The following is a 13543-nucleotide window of genomic DNA, read 5'->3' as shown; positions in this document are numbered from 1 at the left end:
AAAGAGCGCTTGGTTTTATAAAAGCTAAGATTTCTGTATTTCTCTTTTACAATATAAGAAAATAAAACAATTGGAACTGACCTTACCCTTGTGGGCTTCTTTTAGAATACTTATTTTTTTTACATGTATATACTTCCTGATAGGTAGAGGTGATGAAATAGTAACATATTAAGGGTAGAGATGGTTCTATAAAAACCTACAAATTGTGGTTTCAGTTGTCTATTGCACATTCAGTTGCAGTCAGTTATTTCAGGTATTATCTTTGTTTTCAGAAAAAGAAAACTAAGTAGAAGATCATGGCAAGTCCTGACTGGGGATATGATGGTGAAAATGGTAAGCGTTCTTCTGTTCATGTAGATCAAATAACGGCTTCCTCCCTTTTCCAATAAAAGAGATATTGAGCACTTAAAATACCTATGTAGTCTTAGATTAATGATTTGGTTTGCCTGACGTTGAATTATAATAGCTTTGCATGTATTTTTAGCAGTTGTCCTTTGGGTCATTGTTGTCTACAAAATGCATTCTGTCTCTCTTCCTCTCTCTCCCTCTGTCTCTCTCTCCATATGTGTATGTTAGAAATCTATTGCTATAACAGTAAAATATGTATAGTCTGATCCCACAGACTATGAGCATATTACTTGTATTGACAAATACACTATTTTATAGTATAGCATAGAAAAGGGGCATTCTCAAACATTGAATTTCCATTAAGTTAAACAGAATATCATTTAAGATCCTCAGTAAATCCTAATCTAATAAACAAAGTTATATTCCTAAAACTTGGATTTGAGCATTTGATCAAGTTTTGATTGTAAGCATATGTTTGTCCTGGTAGGTCCTGAACAGTGGGGCAAGCTGTACCCCATCGCAAATGGAAATAGACAATCTCCCATCGACATCAAAACCAGTGAAACCAAACATGATGCCTCTCTCAAACCTATCAGTGTCTCCTACAGTCCAGACACAGCCAAAGAAATCATCAACGTGGGACATTCCTTCCATGTAAACTTTGAGGACAATGATAATCGATCAGGTGAGCCAAAAGACCCTTCTAATTTTTCTTTGACTTTACTGGGTAAATTAAAACAATGGGGCTTTAAGAAACACAAACGACCATCTGCAGTCTTTTGTGCACATGTGTAACATTGCTGGAATCTGGTGAAGTATCTTGAATTTCTAGAAAATTTACAAGTGGTAAAGATGATTTTGGGGACCCCCAGATCTGTCTTTTTTCAGTCCTTCTCCTTTACAGGGACACTATTCCATTTCTTCTTGTTTCCAATGTCTTTTTGCTCACTTCACACCCTCTGAATAAACAGTAGCTTTTCAAAAAGGTCTATGAACTATCATGAATATAAAAACTGAAAAGGCAAATATTTTCTAATCGAGATGAGGGTGGAGGATCCTAGCAGGGAAGAAAAACAGAGGTGAAGAATATATTTATTTTGTGTGACCAGAAAAATGGCTCCGTAACTGTGAAGTGCCAGTAAGAAAATGATCTTGTGGGCATCTTGCATGGAACAATTCTGTGCATAAGTATACTTGTCTATATTCCCCTCTTCTTGCTAGGCCATGGTGACTGAATTATCTTCATATCTCAGAATCTAGCACGTAGTAAAATTTTCAAAACTGTTTACTGAATAATTTATTAAATGACAATTCCATAAAACAACTCTACTGACAAAAGGCAAAATTTATTTTAGCACTTTCCTACAAGGTTCTGAGCCTAAATTTTAGACACCTTGCTGCTATGTCCACTGTTAGGATTAGGTCTGGTATTATGTGTGTTTTATTAATCATATGATTGGATAGACTCTCTAAAGAAACATGGTCATTCAATGTTAGAATTTTAAAAGTGACCGTACTGTTCTACTGGAACATTCTTTTGGTCCCTGGCTAGGGATTCTCAACAAAGCTGTCAAGATACCCTCTTGTGTCCTGATCAGTTACAAGGTATGTGTTGAATAATTTGTTACTAAAAATAAATTACTAAAGATCTTGATGCATACTGCCCACTACTGTCTTTGTTAAAAGAATGAATGAATGAACTTGCAAATTAAAGCAGATTTAAGGAAAGCCCTGTAATCATATAATTCACTCATTTTCCAATATGCTTTCTTGAAGGCAGAAAAAGGTAAAATTACAGCTCATGTGCTGAGAATTATATATAACTCATGCACTATCTTAGGGTGCACCATACATATGAAGACCATCATTGTGGATGTGGGGAAAAAAACCAACAAGATGGAAATTTTGGCGCTGCTGTTTGTTTTCATTTCTACTGAATCCAATTTAATGTTAGTTTATATTAAATGCAAAGATAAGCTGGAGCTTATGATTGTAACACTAACAGTAGTTTCCTTTTTCTTCTAGTGCTGAAAGGCGGTCCTCTCTCTGAAAGCTATAGGCTCCATCAGTTCCATTTTCACTGGGGTGTCAAAGATGACTATGGTTCTGAGCACTTAGTGGATGGAGTCAAATATTCTGCAGAGGTAAGGTAGCTTATCGAGTGAGCGAGAACTACACTGAGAGTCCTCCCAGAAGCAGCTCCCTTATAACATAAGACACCATTATAATGGCTCCAAATGAATGAGCATTCTGGTCCCTGAAAGGCACTCCCAGGCTCCATTAAAATCAAATACAGACACACTGTGTTTGGCAGTAGAGGGAAATTTTTCATGTGAAAGAGGCAGGTGAACTTGGAGTCAAACTCATGAGGCCCAGAATACTCTCATTTCAGAATGCCTTGAAAACTTATCTTGATGTCAGTCTAGCCTCAAGGGGAAATGCTGCTCTCCTTTTAAAGCTCTGACCCCCAAATGGAACACACCATCATTCTCTTCTTATTTAAATGTTCATGTTTGGACACACCAGTAGCATAGGTGTAGCTAGGCTGGAACACTTTGGTAAGACTCTACTAAGAGTGCAAGTTTAATCACAGGAGTCATCACAGAGTAGCATACTCTAGATGAGGGTTTGAGGTTCCCTGGCTGCAGGCCACTACCCTCTGGCCTCTTGATTCGTCCCCACATGGAAGTTTGTGATCTAATTCAAGACATTCTGTCCGATATCCATGGAAAAATAAAGAACATTTGCAGCAAACTGTCAACAGAGGGTATGGAAGACTGAAAACAAAGAACTTTTGTTCTTCATATGTATGAATATACAATACATTTGTACCAATATAGACTGGTTGGCATTTTTATTTTACTTTTATAAAATGAGTTCATAATATATATAGTTTTCCAACATGCTTTTTTTTTCACTTACCGATTTATCATGATCATTTTTTCAAGTCAGTAGGTTTAATTGCACCTCTTCTTTTACTGTCTGTACAATATTTCAGTGTATGCATATGTTAGAATTTATTAGCTGAGCCCTACATATGGACAATTACAATGCCTTTTCCTTTTTCTTCTGTTGGGTTTTTTGCTTTTACCAAAGGAAAAAAAAAAATGCTGCAATAAATACATCTGTACATATATCTTACACCCTAGTGAAAGCAATTATGTAGGGCAGATTTTCATAAGAGAGATTGTTAGGTACAGGGTATATGCATTTTTCATTTTAATAGAGGATTTGGGAATAGTATACAAATATAACTTACTTTATGTTACATTGTAAAGCCAGGCTAATAGCTTTCAATGTTGCAGAAATCCATTAAATTTTTTTTTTCCTATTTCTCCTTCATAAAATTGAAGGTGGACTAAAATCAAATGTGCTGAAAGCCTAAATTAGTATTAATAGCATCTTTGGAGGAGGGTATTTGGTTGTATTTAAGAAATATAAACTGGTTATTCTCTCATCTAATTTGAGAAAAATAAAATTAATCCAGGGTAGAGATGACAGGCACTTAGCCACAAAGTTCAACATATGACAGATGGTGGGAGGGAGGATGGAAGGGAGAGCAGGAGGAAGGGAGAGGTGGGGAGAAAGAGAGAGAGAAGAGACAGAGAAGAGGGGAAGGGAGGGGACGGCAGGGGAAGAGAGGGCAAGGGAGGGGAGGGAAGGGAAGGGGAGGGAAGGGAAGGGGAGGGAAGGGAAGGGAAGGGAAGGGAAGGGAAGGGAAGGGAAGGGAAGGGAAAGGAAGAGAAGGGAAGGGAAGGGATACATGGCATGGAGAGAATTGGTTTGATTTAGAGTGATACAAGTGACCAGATGATCACTTTACATTGGGTGGTCAGAAAAGGATTCTTTCAGAACTGGCATTTGAGTTCAGCCTTAATTCAAGTCAAAATCCTGCTGTTGAAAGATTATGGGGAAGGACACCCCAGAGAAGATCAGCAGCTAATGCAAAGACTCAAAGTTGTGAACCAAGTGAAGGGGTATAATCTATGAGATGTGCTGAAAGATGGATGTTGATAAGTGGAGAAAAGTAAGAAATTAATGACAACTGTTGTATTTTTTGGTTGAGCAATTAGATGGAAGGTGGTGCCTTTTCCTAAGAAGGGAAAACAGGTCTGGCAAGGAGGAAATCAAGAGTTCTAGTTTGGCCATATTAAATTTGAGATTCATATTAAACATCCATGTGGAGATATCAAGAAAATATCAAGAAGACATACACACATACTTGGATATACAAGTCTAGAGTTCCATAGTGAGGTTAGGCTAGAGATGTTGGCTTGAGAGGTGTCTGGATGTGCTCAAGAGAATCTGTCCTTGGCCAAGACTCCAGATACTTCAGGAACCCCTTCTCATAAAGTTACTAAGTACCTCAAGTGAGAGCAAATTAAGTTTTTGTCCCCAAACTTGTTAGCCAGAATTCCTGATCTTCTTATACCAAAGAGGTTTTTTTTAAAAAAGGAGTAATATTGAATAGTTATGACATTGTTAGAAAAGAAATTTTACTTACTGGTTCCAGTATTTGCAACTTGCCCACTCTGTTCAACACACAGATAACCCTTCTTAAGAGTGAGAACATAGCCTTTTCCATGCCCTGGATGAAGGGTCACATAAGTTTTATCTATCAAAGCCAAGATATATCTTTATATATTAACACATTAACGTCTAACTTACTTTTTACCTTCACAACGGTATAAATAACTACTCAACCACATTGTCATTTTTAGCTTCATATAGTTCACTGGAATTCTGCGAAGTACTCCAGCTTTGCTGAAGCTGCCTCACAGGCTGATGGTTTGGCACTTATTGGTGTTTTGGTGAAGGTGAGTTATAGAGAGTTACAGAGCTCTGCTAAAACTATTTCTTACCAATCAGACCTCAAAATAAGATGAAATAAGGCAAAAGAATATTTGAGTCTTTCTTTCTTTTTGGAAAGTTCGCCTTCTACTAATGACTGACCACAGGTGAACAAACAGTTCCCTAGCGTATTGTTAGTTTGTTTTCTCTTGGCTTTTCCCACTTGAAGAGAGAAATAAATTTCAGGTAGAGATGAAATGGAAAGGTGTTGAAGGTGAGGCTAATTTTTTTTTTATTTTTCAGCTCTTCCAAAGTCCCTTTCTTCTAAACTTCCTACCTCATAGAGTCAGGAGTTTATCAATTTAATATTTCATAAGAAAAATATATTAAGAGGATTTTTGTCCCATAAAGAAAGTTCAATTGATATTTAAAATGGAAGATTTGTTCACATCTTCTGTAGGAGAGTCCCTGAAAAGTTCTATAGGGAAGTTATTATTAGAGTGGGTATATTTGGGTGACTAACTTTTGGAATTATAGTGATTCTAGTTAACCTTTATTGAACACTTACAACATGCCATTCATTGTACTAATTATAATTAATAGAACAAAAGGTAAGAGGTTTGTTTTTGTATTACCGTTTTGCTAAATTCCCATATTTTGACTTGCATATTTTTTCTTCAGTTACTGTTTTTAATTGAAAAAAATTAACTAAATAGGATTTGACTTGATAACAATTTTTATCTCACACTTTATTTTTTTTTAATCTCCAGGTGGGTCAGGCCAATCCAAACCTGCAGAAAGTACTTGATGCCCTAAAAGCAGTTAAAACTAAGGTAAATAGACTAATTAAGTTAGTTTAAATCAGAGAACAAGAATCCGCAGAACTACAGAAGTCATTTAACTGCATATTTGATGTGAGGAGTAGGAAGGCCGAAGCAAAAACTACCAATCTGAAAATCAAGGTACTACTTATATGTTCCTTGCTTCTGAGAAGGTCTCTGACTCAGATATTTGTTTTATTTTAGTTTTGTTTTTCATAGTTATTGGTCATCTATTTCGGCAGGATGAAGCCTGTAGAAGAATGGGTTTCATAGCTGTTCAAATTTGTTTAAAAACTATAACCAACTAAAATGTGAAATTTTTTACATCATGGAGAAAGATATCTTTATTTTTTATCAATACAAAAATACAGAAGTTAAGGGTATTGTTTTAAAATCCCTTTAATATGCAGTGTCTGATAACCATGATTCCTCCTGTCAGCTTTAAAAAAAAAAAAAGATGGATTTTCTGATATATTTAACCTTAGCTTTACTGTTTTAATAGTAAATAGTTAAATCATATGTCAGAGATATGTCATTTTCTTTCATGGTATTTTTATATAAAATAAATCTAGTTCATGTTTAGTCTAAAAAATTAATCTTCAAATGGATATATTATAAAGTGGAAAGTCTGAAGATAAATAAGCACTCAACTCAGGAAAATAAAAAATAATATATGAAAAGAAAATAGAAGGAAATAATTAATGAAGATGAAGCAAAACATTAATAAAATAAGAAAGAAAATGAATAAATACAAGGTAAAATTTTTATTAATAAAATGAAAAGTTGATTCTTTGGAAAAAAAAAAAACAAAAAACACACTTTTGGCAAGTTTGATGATGGAAAAAAAGGTACACATACAAAAAATTTATTAGAAATAAGGAATTGGGTCATAATTAAAGATGTGGTAAAAAGTTTTAAAAGAGAAAAATTTGTACACTTGACCCTTGAACAACATGGGTTTGAACTGCACAGGTCCACTTATTCATGGGTTTTTCTTTTTGATAAATACATGCTATAGCACTACAAAATTGCCACTTAATTGAATCTGCTGATGCACAACTGTGGTTATGAGGGATGACCATAAAGTTATACGTGGATTTTTGACTGTGCAGGGGTCAGCACTCTTAACCCCCACATTGTTCAAGGGTCAGCTGTATAACACTATACCAGTAAATTTGAAAATTTAGATTGAAAGGATGAATTTCTAGGAAATGCAGAGAAACTGACTTAAAATGTGTTGAAAGCCTAAACAGATCAAGAATCTAAAAAGAAATTGAAAAAATAGTAAAAAATGTATCTAATGAAAGAAAACTCTAGGCCCAGACCACTTTATGGGGAAGTGTTACACAACTTTTAAGAAACAATCATGCCACTGTTAACTAAACTGCTCAGATGAGGGGACAGAAAACTTTATTTTGATTTTATTAAATGAAACCTAATACCCAAACTGGGTAAGAACACCACAAAAAAGGAAATCATAGGCTAATCTTTCTTAGGAATATAGCTAAAAGAAATATTGAAATGGGGCTTCCCTGGTGGCGCAGTGGTTGAGAATCTGCCTGCCAATGCAGGGGACACGGGTTCGAGCCCTGGCCTGGGAAGATCCCACATGCCGCAGAGCAGCTGGGCCGTGAGCCACAATTACTGAGCCTGCGTGTCTGGAGCCTGTGCTCCGTGACAGGAGAGGCTGCGACAGTGAGAGGCCCGCGCACCGCGATGAAGAGTGGCCCCTGCTTGCCACAACTAGAGAAAGCCCTCGCACAGAAACGAAGACCCAACACAGCCATAAATAAAATAAATAAATAAAATTTAAAAAAATATATTGAAATCGATTACAGCAAATCATATTCAACAGTATATTAAAAGAGTAATGCTTCCAAACTAGTAGACTTTATCCCTGGAATGCAAGGATGGTTTGATATTAGACTATCTTCCAATATATGTCAGTACAGTAATGAATTAAAGATGAAAAACCATATTACAAACTTGTTAGATGCTTGAAAAGCATTTGATAAAAATTCAATGCCAATTCCTGAAGATAAAAAAAAGAAAGAAATGTCTCTGAAAACTTATTGAACTTAAGAAAGAATATCACACACCAACTTGGATCAAACATCAAACTTAGTAGTGAAATATTTGAAGCCTTTCAATTTCAATCAAGAATAAGACCAGGGTGTCAACTGTGACCACCACAACTGACCATTACAATGAATGTCCTAATCAATGTAATAAAGAAAGAAAAGAAATAAGAGTACATATTTGGATAAATATTAGGGAAAAAAAGACAAATCTATCCTCAAGTGCAGAGGATATGATCATTGACATCCACCTGGAAAATACAAATCAAACAGGTAAAAAACAGAATTAATACACAAGTTTAATAAAATTGACTACATAAAATATTAGCATACAAATATCAATTCATTTTCTATACACCAATATAACCAATCAGAAAAGAAAATAGGAATAAATAGAATAAAGATAAAACATACCAATATACATGTCAATAAATATCTTTACCACTGGAACAGTATCTGGTATCATTCCTAGAGAAGCAATAAATGTTTTATATTGGAAATTAAATATCTTTTTAAAGAATACAGATTATAAAAAGTTTTTGAAACTTTGCTTATCTTCAACCAAATGAAGAAGGAGGCAGATTGCTCAGTCAAAATTCCAGTGTAGCATATTCTCAGTCTTCTATTACTTTTATTGTTTATATCCACAAACATACCAGTCATGAAATACTATATAGTAGAAAAATTGATTAAATTCTTAGCTAAGATCTATCTATCTACTAAATAATATAACATATATGTCATCTATGTAATGATGCAAATAGTTTATATCATGATATAATAATATATTACTTTTCTTTTTCTTTCAGGGCAAAAAAGCCCCATTCACAAATTTTGACCCCTCTGTCCTCCTTCCTTCATCCCGGGATTACTGGACCTACCTTGGCTCTCTGACTCATCCTCCTCTTTATGAGAGTATAATCTGGATCATCTTTAAGGAAAACATCAGTATCAGCTCAGAGCAGGTAGAGTATCAAAGGTGAATGAGTGAGCATTAGAAGTGCAAAGCAGGAATACCATTTCAATTCCTAGTATTATTGGGGGAAATTATTATTTCAATTAGATTTTGAAGAGTTCATTTTCCCTTCCAACTGAAAAAAGATTTATTTGTGACATAAGGTCTATTGAATAATCAAAAATAAAAGTGTATTTATGAACACTTTTTTTACTTTATGTAGAAAAAATATATGAGATTCAGAACTCTTGCTATTCTTTTCGCCTTAATAAGGAAAAATCCAACTTTGTTAAATATCTTCCTAAAAGTTTCAAAAACAAGAAAAAACTGGCACTAGAAGTACTATTAAGACTTTGGGGAATTGTGACTCTCAAGTGGCATATTTTGATAGCTGACATGGGTTTTTATTCTTTTTTGAAACTTAAGCTCTTAAATATTCAACAAAATATCTCATTAATTATTGTTTATAATTATGCAAATAGTAACTACCAATGATTGAACAACTACTTTTATTAGGTTACTTATGTACGTTTTGTCAGTCAATTCTCATAACAAACCTTTAGGGCAGGCGGTGTGACCTATTGGTAACTAACACTTCTTGAGCATATGCCATAGGCCAAACACAATTCTAAGAACTTTACATGTATTGACCCATTTAGTCTTCACAACAATGCAATGAAATAGTACTATATGGAAACTGAGGCACCAAGCAGATAAGTCTCTTACCCAAGAGTGAGAAAGCTAGTATTCTAATCCAGTCAATCATTGATAATTTAAGCCAAATGCCTAGTGCAAAGAAATGTGAAGGAATTTTTGGCTTCCTCCCTTCCCATCTGTGAAACCATTGCAACCTTCAACCTGATTTTCTAAATATCAGTGCATCAATTATACTAGAAGAAAAGTGTTCTGTGTAACTTTAATAGCTTTTGACTCTTTAAATATTCTATCCTCCTTCCAAGCTGGCACAGTTCCGCAGTCTTCTATCAAATGTGGAAGGTGATAAAGAAGTCCCCATTAAGCACAACAACCGACCACCCCAGCCTCTGAAGGGCAGAACAGTGAAAGCTTCATTCTGATGGGCCCAGGAAGAAACTTATCCTCCCTCAAGGAACACAACTCTGCTTCTGATGTAATCCAATAAAGCAAGTTTTAAGAAACAAGTTTATTTTAATACTAGCAAGACAGCCTACTTTCAAATTTAATCTGCAGAACTAAAAAGCTTTAATTTTTATTCTTAATGCTTAACTCAAATAGTAATCTGTAAGTTTACAAAACTTGTGCTTAAATTCAAGTTTATTTTGTTGAATTCTTTATAATGCAATTAATTTCTTAGTGATTTGTACTTAATTTCTTAGTGATTTTTATCTCTTTCCATTTTATTCATTTTAATTGAACTAATAAAATAACTGTATCCTTTTCTTCTTGTCTATTATGTACTCTACTTTTAAAAGGCATTAGGTTTCTACCCCATTTACATTCAAGAATTTTAAATGTTTTATTTGCAACATTATTTTGCCTCAAATGTAATAACCTAAGAGTAGCTTGAGATGAAATGTTGAGAATTCATTTGCTTACTCTTGAAGACAAAGACATCTAGGATGACAATGGATTTAATATTATTATGCTGGGCCAACGTTGCTACCATTCGTGTACCCTGTGATAAAAATGATATATTTCATACAGGAAATGATGCTTCTGGTTATTGCTTCCACTCCCCCCACCCACCCACCATTAGCAAGGTCACTGTTTTGGTGTTGTTTTTCTTTTTTCCATTATTATAACTAGTTAGCTAGCATGGAGAATCTGTACTTCAAATTTGTAAGAAAAGTTACCAGTGAATTATTTATAAAAATGATAACCGGAACCTGAAGCCGTTCTTTCTGAAGCCATATCTACATTCAGAATTCTACAAATCTTGTGTCCATTGTTTAGTCTTGTGATTTACTTATTTTCTCTTCTCTGAGAAATCATATTAGAGACCAAAGAGCACATCCATTCCAATGTTCTAGTCTTGTCTAATGTCAGAATCAGTCAGAACCTCTCAATAACTGTAATCGTAGCTAAAAAGGCAGACAAAGCAGATTTTCATAGCTCTGAGGGAGCTTTTGTGTAAAGGCTGTGTTTATTTTCTACCTAAAAATCCGAGGAGACATCTTTTGATATTTTTATTTGGAGCCCAGAATTTAAGTGAATCTTCTTTAATAAAAATGTAATGGACCCAAGTAACACTTCATTTAGCTCAACCCCCATAATTTGTCTATAAAAATAAAATACTTTCTTTGCAAAAGTAATTTGACTGTGTATATTAATATATATTTACCAGATATTGAGAAAGCATGAAACAGTTACACCTGTCCTATGACCCTCTTATTTCACTTAAGTTACCTTGATAGGATTTTAATCTACATTTATCAGTGGTCATCATGAAGGCCAAAAGAGGAGTATGAGTTTAATTCAAGAAATATATTTGCAAAAGCTGCTCTTGACCTACAATGTTTGAAAGTGTTTTCTGAAAAGAAATTGAATGGAACACACAGGAAGACGGCTTCTGTAGCTGGAGTGTGATCATTGCAGGGAGACCTTCAAGATGGCGGAAAAGTAAGACGTGGAGGTCGCCTTCCTCCCCACAAATACATCAGAAATACATCTACATGTGGAACAACTCCTACAGAACACCTACTGAACAATGGCAAAAGACCTCAGACCTCCCAAAAGGAAAGAAACTCCCCATGTACTTGGGTAGGGCAAAAGAAAAAAGAAAAAACAGAGACAAAAGAATAGGGATGGGACCTGCACCACTGGGAGGGAACTGTGATGGAGGAGAAATTTCCACACACTAGGAAGCCCCTTCACTGGCAGAGACAGGGGGTGGCAGGAGGAAGCTTCAGAATCACGGAGAAGAGCGTGGCAACAGGGGTGCAGAGGGCAAAGGGGAGAGATTCCCGCACAGAGGATCGGGGCTGATCAGCATTCACCAGCCCGAGAGGCTTCTCTGCTCACCCACCGGCCAGGATGGGTGGGGCTGGGAACTGAGGCTCGGGCTTCAGAAGTCATATCTCAGGGAGAAGACTGGGGTTGGCTATATGAACACAGCCTGAAGGGGGCTAGTGCACCACAGATAGTCGGGAGGGAGACTGGGAAAAAGTCTGGACCTGCCTAAGAGGCAAGAGACCATTGTTTCGGGGTGCGTGAGGAGAGGGGATTCAGAGCACCACCTAAACGAGCTCCAGAGACAGGCACGATCCGCAGCCATCAGCGGGGACACCATAGATGGGCATGAAACGCTAAGGCTGCTGCTGCAGCCCCCAAGAAACCCGTGTGCAAGTACAGGGCACTATCCACGCCCCCCCTCCTGGGAGCCTGTGCAGCCTGCCACTGCCAGGGTCCTGCGATCCACGGACAAATTCCCCGGGAGAACACACAGTGCACAGCAAGCTAGTGCAACTCACGCTGGCCTCTCCCACTGCAGGCTCGCCCCGCATTCCGTACCCATCCCTCCCCCCAGCCTGAGTGAGCCACAGCCCTCTAATCAGCTGCTCCTTTAACCCCATCCTGTCTGAGCAAAGAACAGATGCCCTCAGGCGACCTACACACAGAGGTGGGGACAAATCCAAAGCTGAACTGCAGGAGCTATGCAAACAAAAAAGAGAAAGGGAAATCTCTCCCAGCAGCTTCAAGAGCAGCAGATTAAATCTCCACAACCCACTTGATGTACGTGCATCTGTGGCATACCTGAAGGGACAACGAATCAGGCCAAAATTGAGGCAGTGGACTTTGGGAGCAATGATATATATTTTTTTTTCCGTTTTCTCTTTTTCTGTGTGGCTGACAGGGTCTTGGTGCTCCGGCCTGGTGTCAGGCCTGTGCCTCTAAGGTGGGAGAGGTGAGATCAAGACAGTGGTCCACCAGAGACCTCCCGGCTCCATGTAATATCAAATGGCAAAAGCTCTCCCAGAGATCTCCATCTCAATGCTAAGATCCACCTCCACTCAACAACCAGCAAGCTACAGTGCTGGACACCCTAGGCCAAACAACTAGCAAAACAGGAACACAACCTCACCCACTAGCAGAGAGGCTGCCTAAAATCATAATAAGGTCACAGACACCCAAAACACACCACCGGACATGATCCTGTCCACCAGAAAGACAAGATCCAGCCTCATCCACCAGAACACAGGCACTATTCTCCTCCAACAGGAAGCCCACACAACCCACTGAACCAACCTTACCCACTGGGGGCAGATACCAAAAACAATGGGAACTACAAACCAGCGGCCTGTGAAAAGGAGACCCCCAAACACAGTAAGTTAAGCAAAATAAGAAGACAAAGAAACACACAGCAGATGAAGGAGCAAGGTAAAAACCCACCAGACCAAACAAATGAAGAGGAAATTGGCAGTCTAACTGAAAAAGAATTCAGAGTAATGATAGTAAGATGATCCAAAATCTTGGAAATAGAATAGAGAAAATGCAACAAAAAACATTTAACAAGGAGCTAGAAGAACTAAAGAGCAAACAAACAATGATGAACAACAAATAAATGAAATTTT

At 36.9% G+C, this 13543-nt stretch overlaps 1 protein-coding gene across 3 annotated transcripts; it reads left to right on the top strand.

Annotated features, from left to right (window-relative positions):
- Nucleotides 1-296: 296 nt before the first annotated feature.
- Nucleotides 297-10069, top strand: CA1 (carbonic anhydrase 1). 3 transcript variants are annotated; one of them, XM_068525611.1, is made up of 7 exons: nt 297-333; nt 836-1033; nt 2374-2492; nt 5070-5165; nt 5910-5972; nt 8848-9003; nt 9953-10069. In XM_068525611.1, the coding sequence occupies exons 1-7, from the start codon at nt 297-299 to the stop codon at nt 10067-10069; spliced, it is 786 nt and encodes a 261-aa protein (XP_068381712.1). The 3 variants fall into 3 exon arrangements, with proteins under 3 accessions (XP_068381712.1, XP_068381713.1, XP_068381714.1); XM_068525612.1 differs by lacking the exon at nt 836-1033; XM_068525613.1 differs by lacking the exons at nt 836-1033; nt 2374-2492 and having other exon boundaries at nt 319-333.
- Nucleotides 10070-13543: the final 3474 nt, after the last annotated feature.

This window comes from Eschrichtius robustus, chromosome 17, assembly GCF_028021215.1.
Source record: "Eschrichtius robustus isolate mEscRob2 chromosome 17, mEscRob2.pri, whole genome shotgun sequence".
Classification (NCBI taxonomy): domain Eukaryota; kingdom Metazoa; phylum Chordata; class Mammalia; order Artiodactyla; family Eschrichtiidae; genus Eschrichtius; species Eschrichtius robustus.
This window is presented reverse-complemented; position numbering and strand designations above follow the sequence as displayed.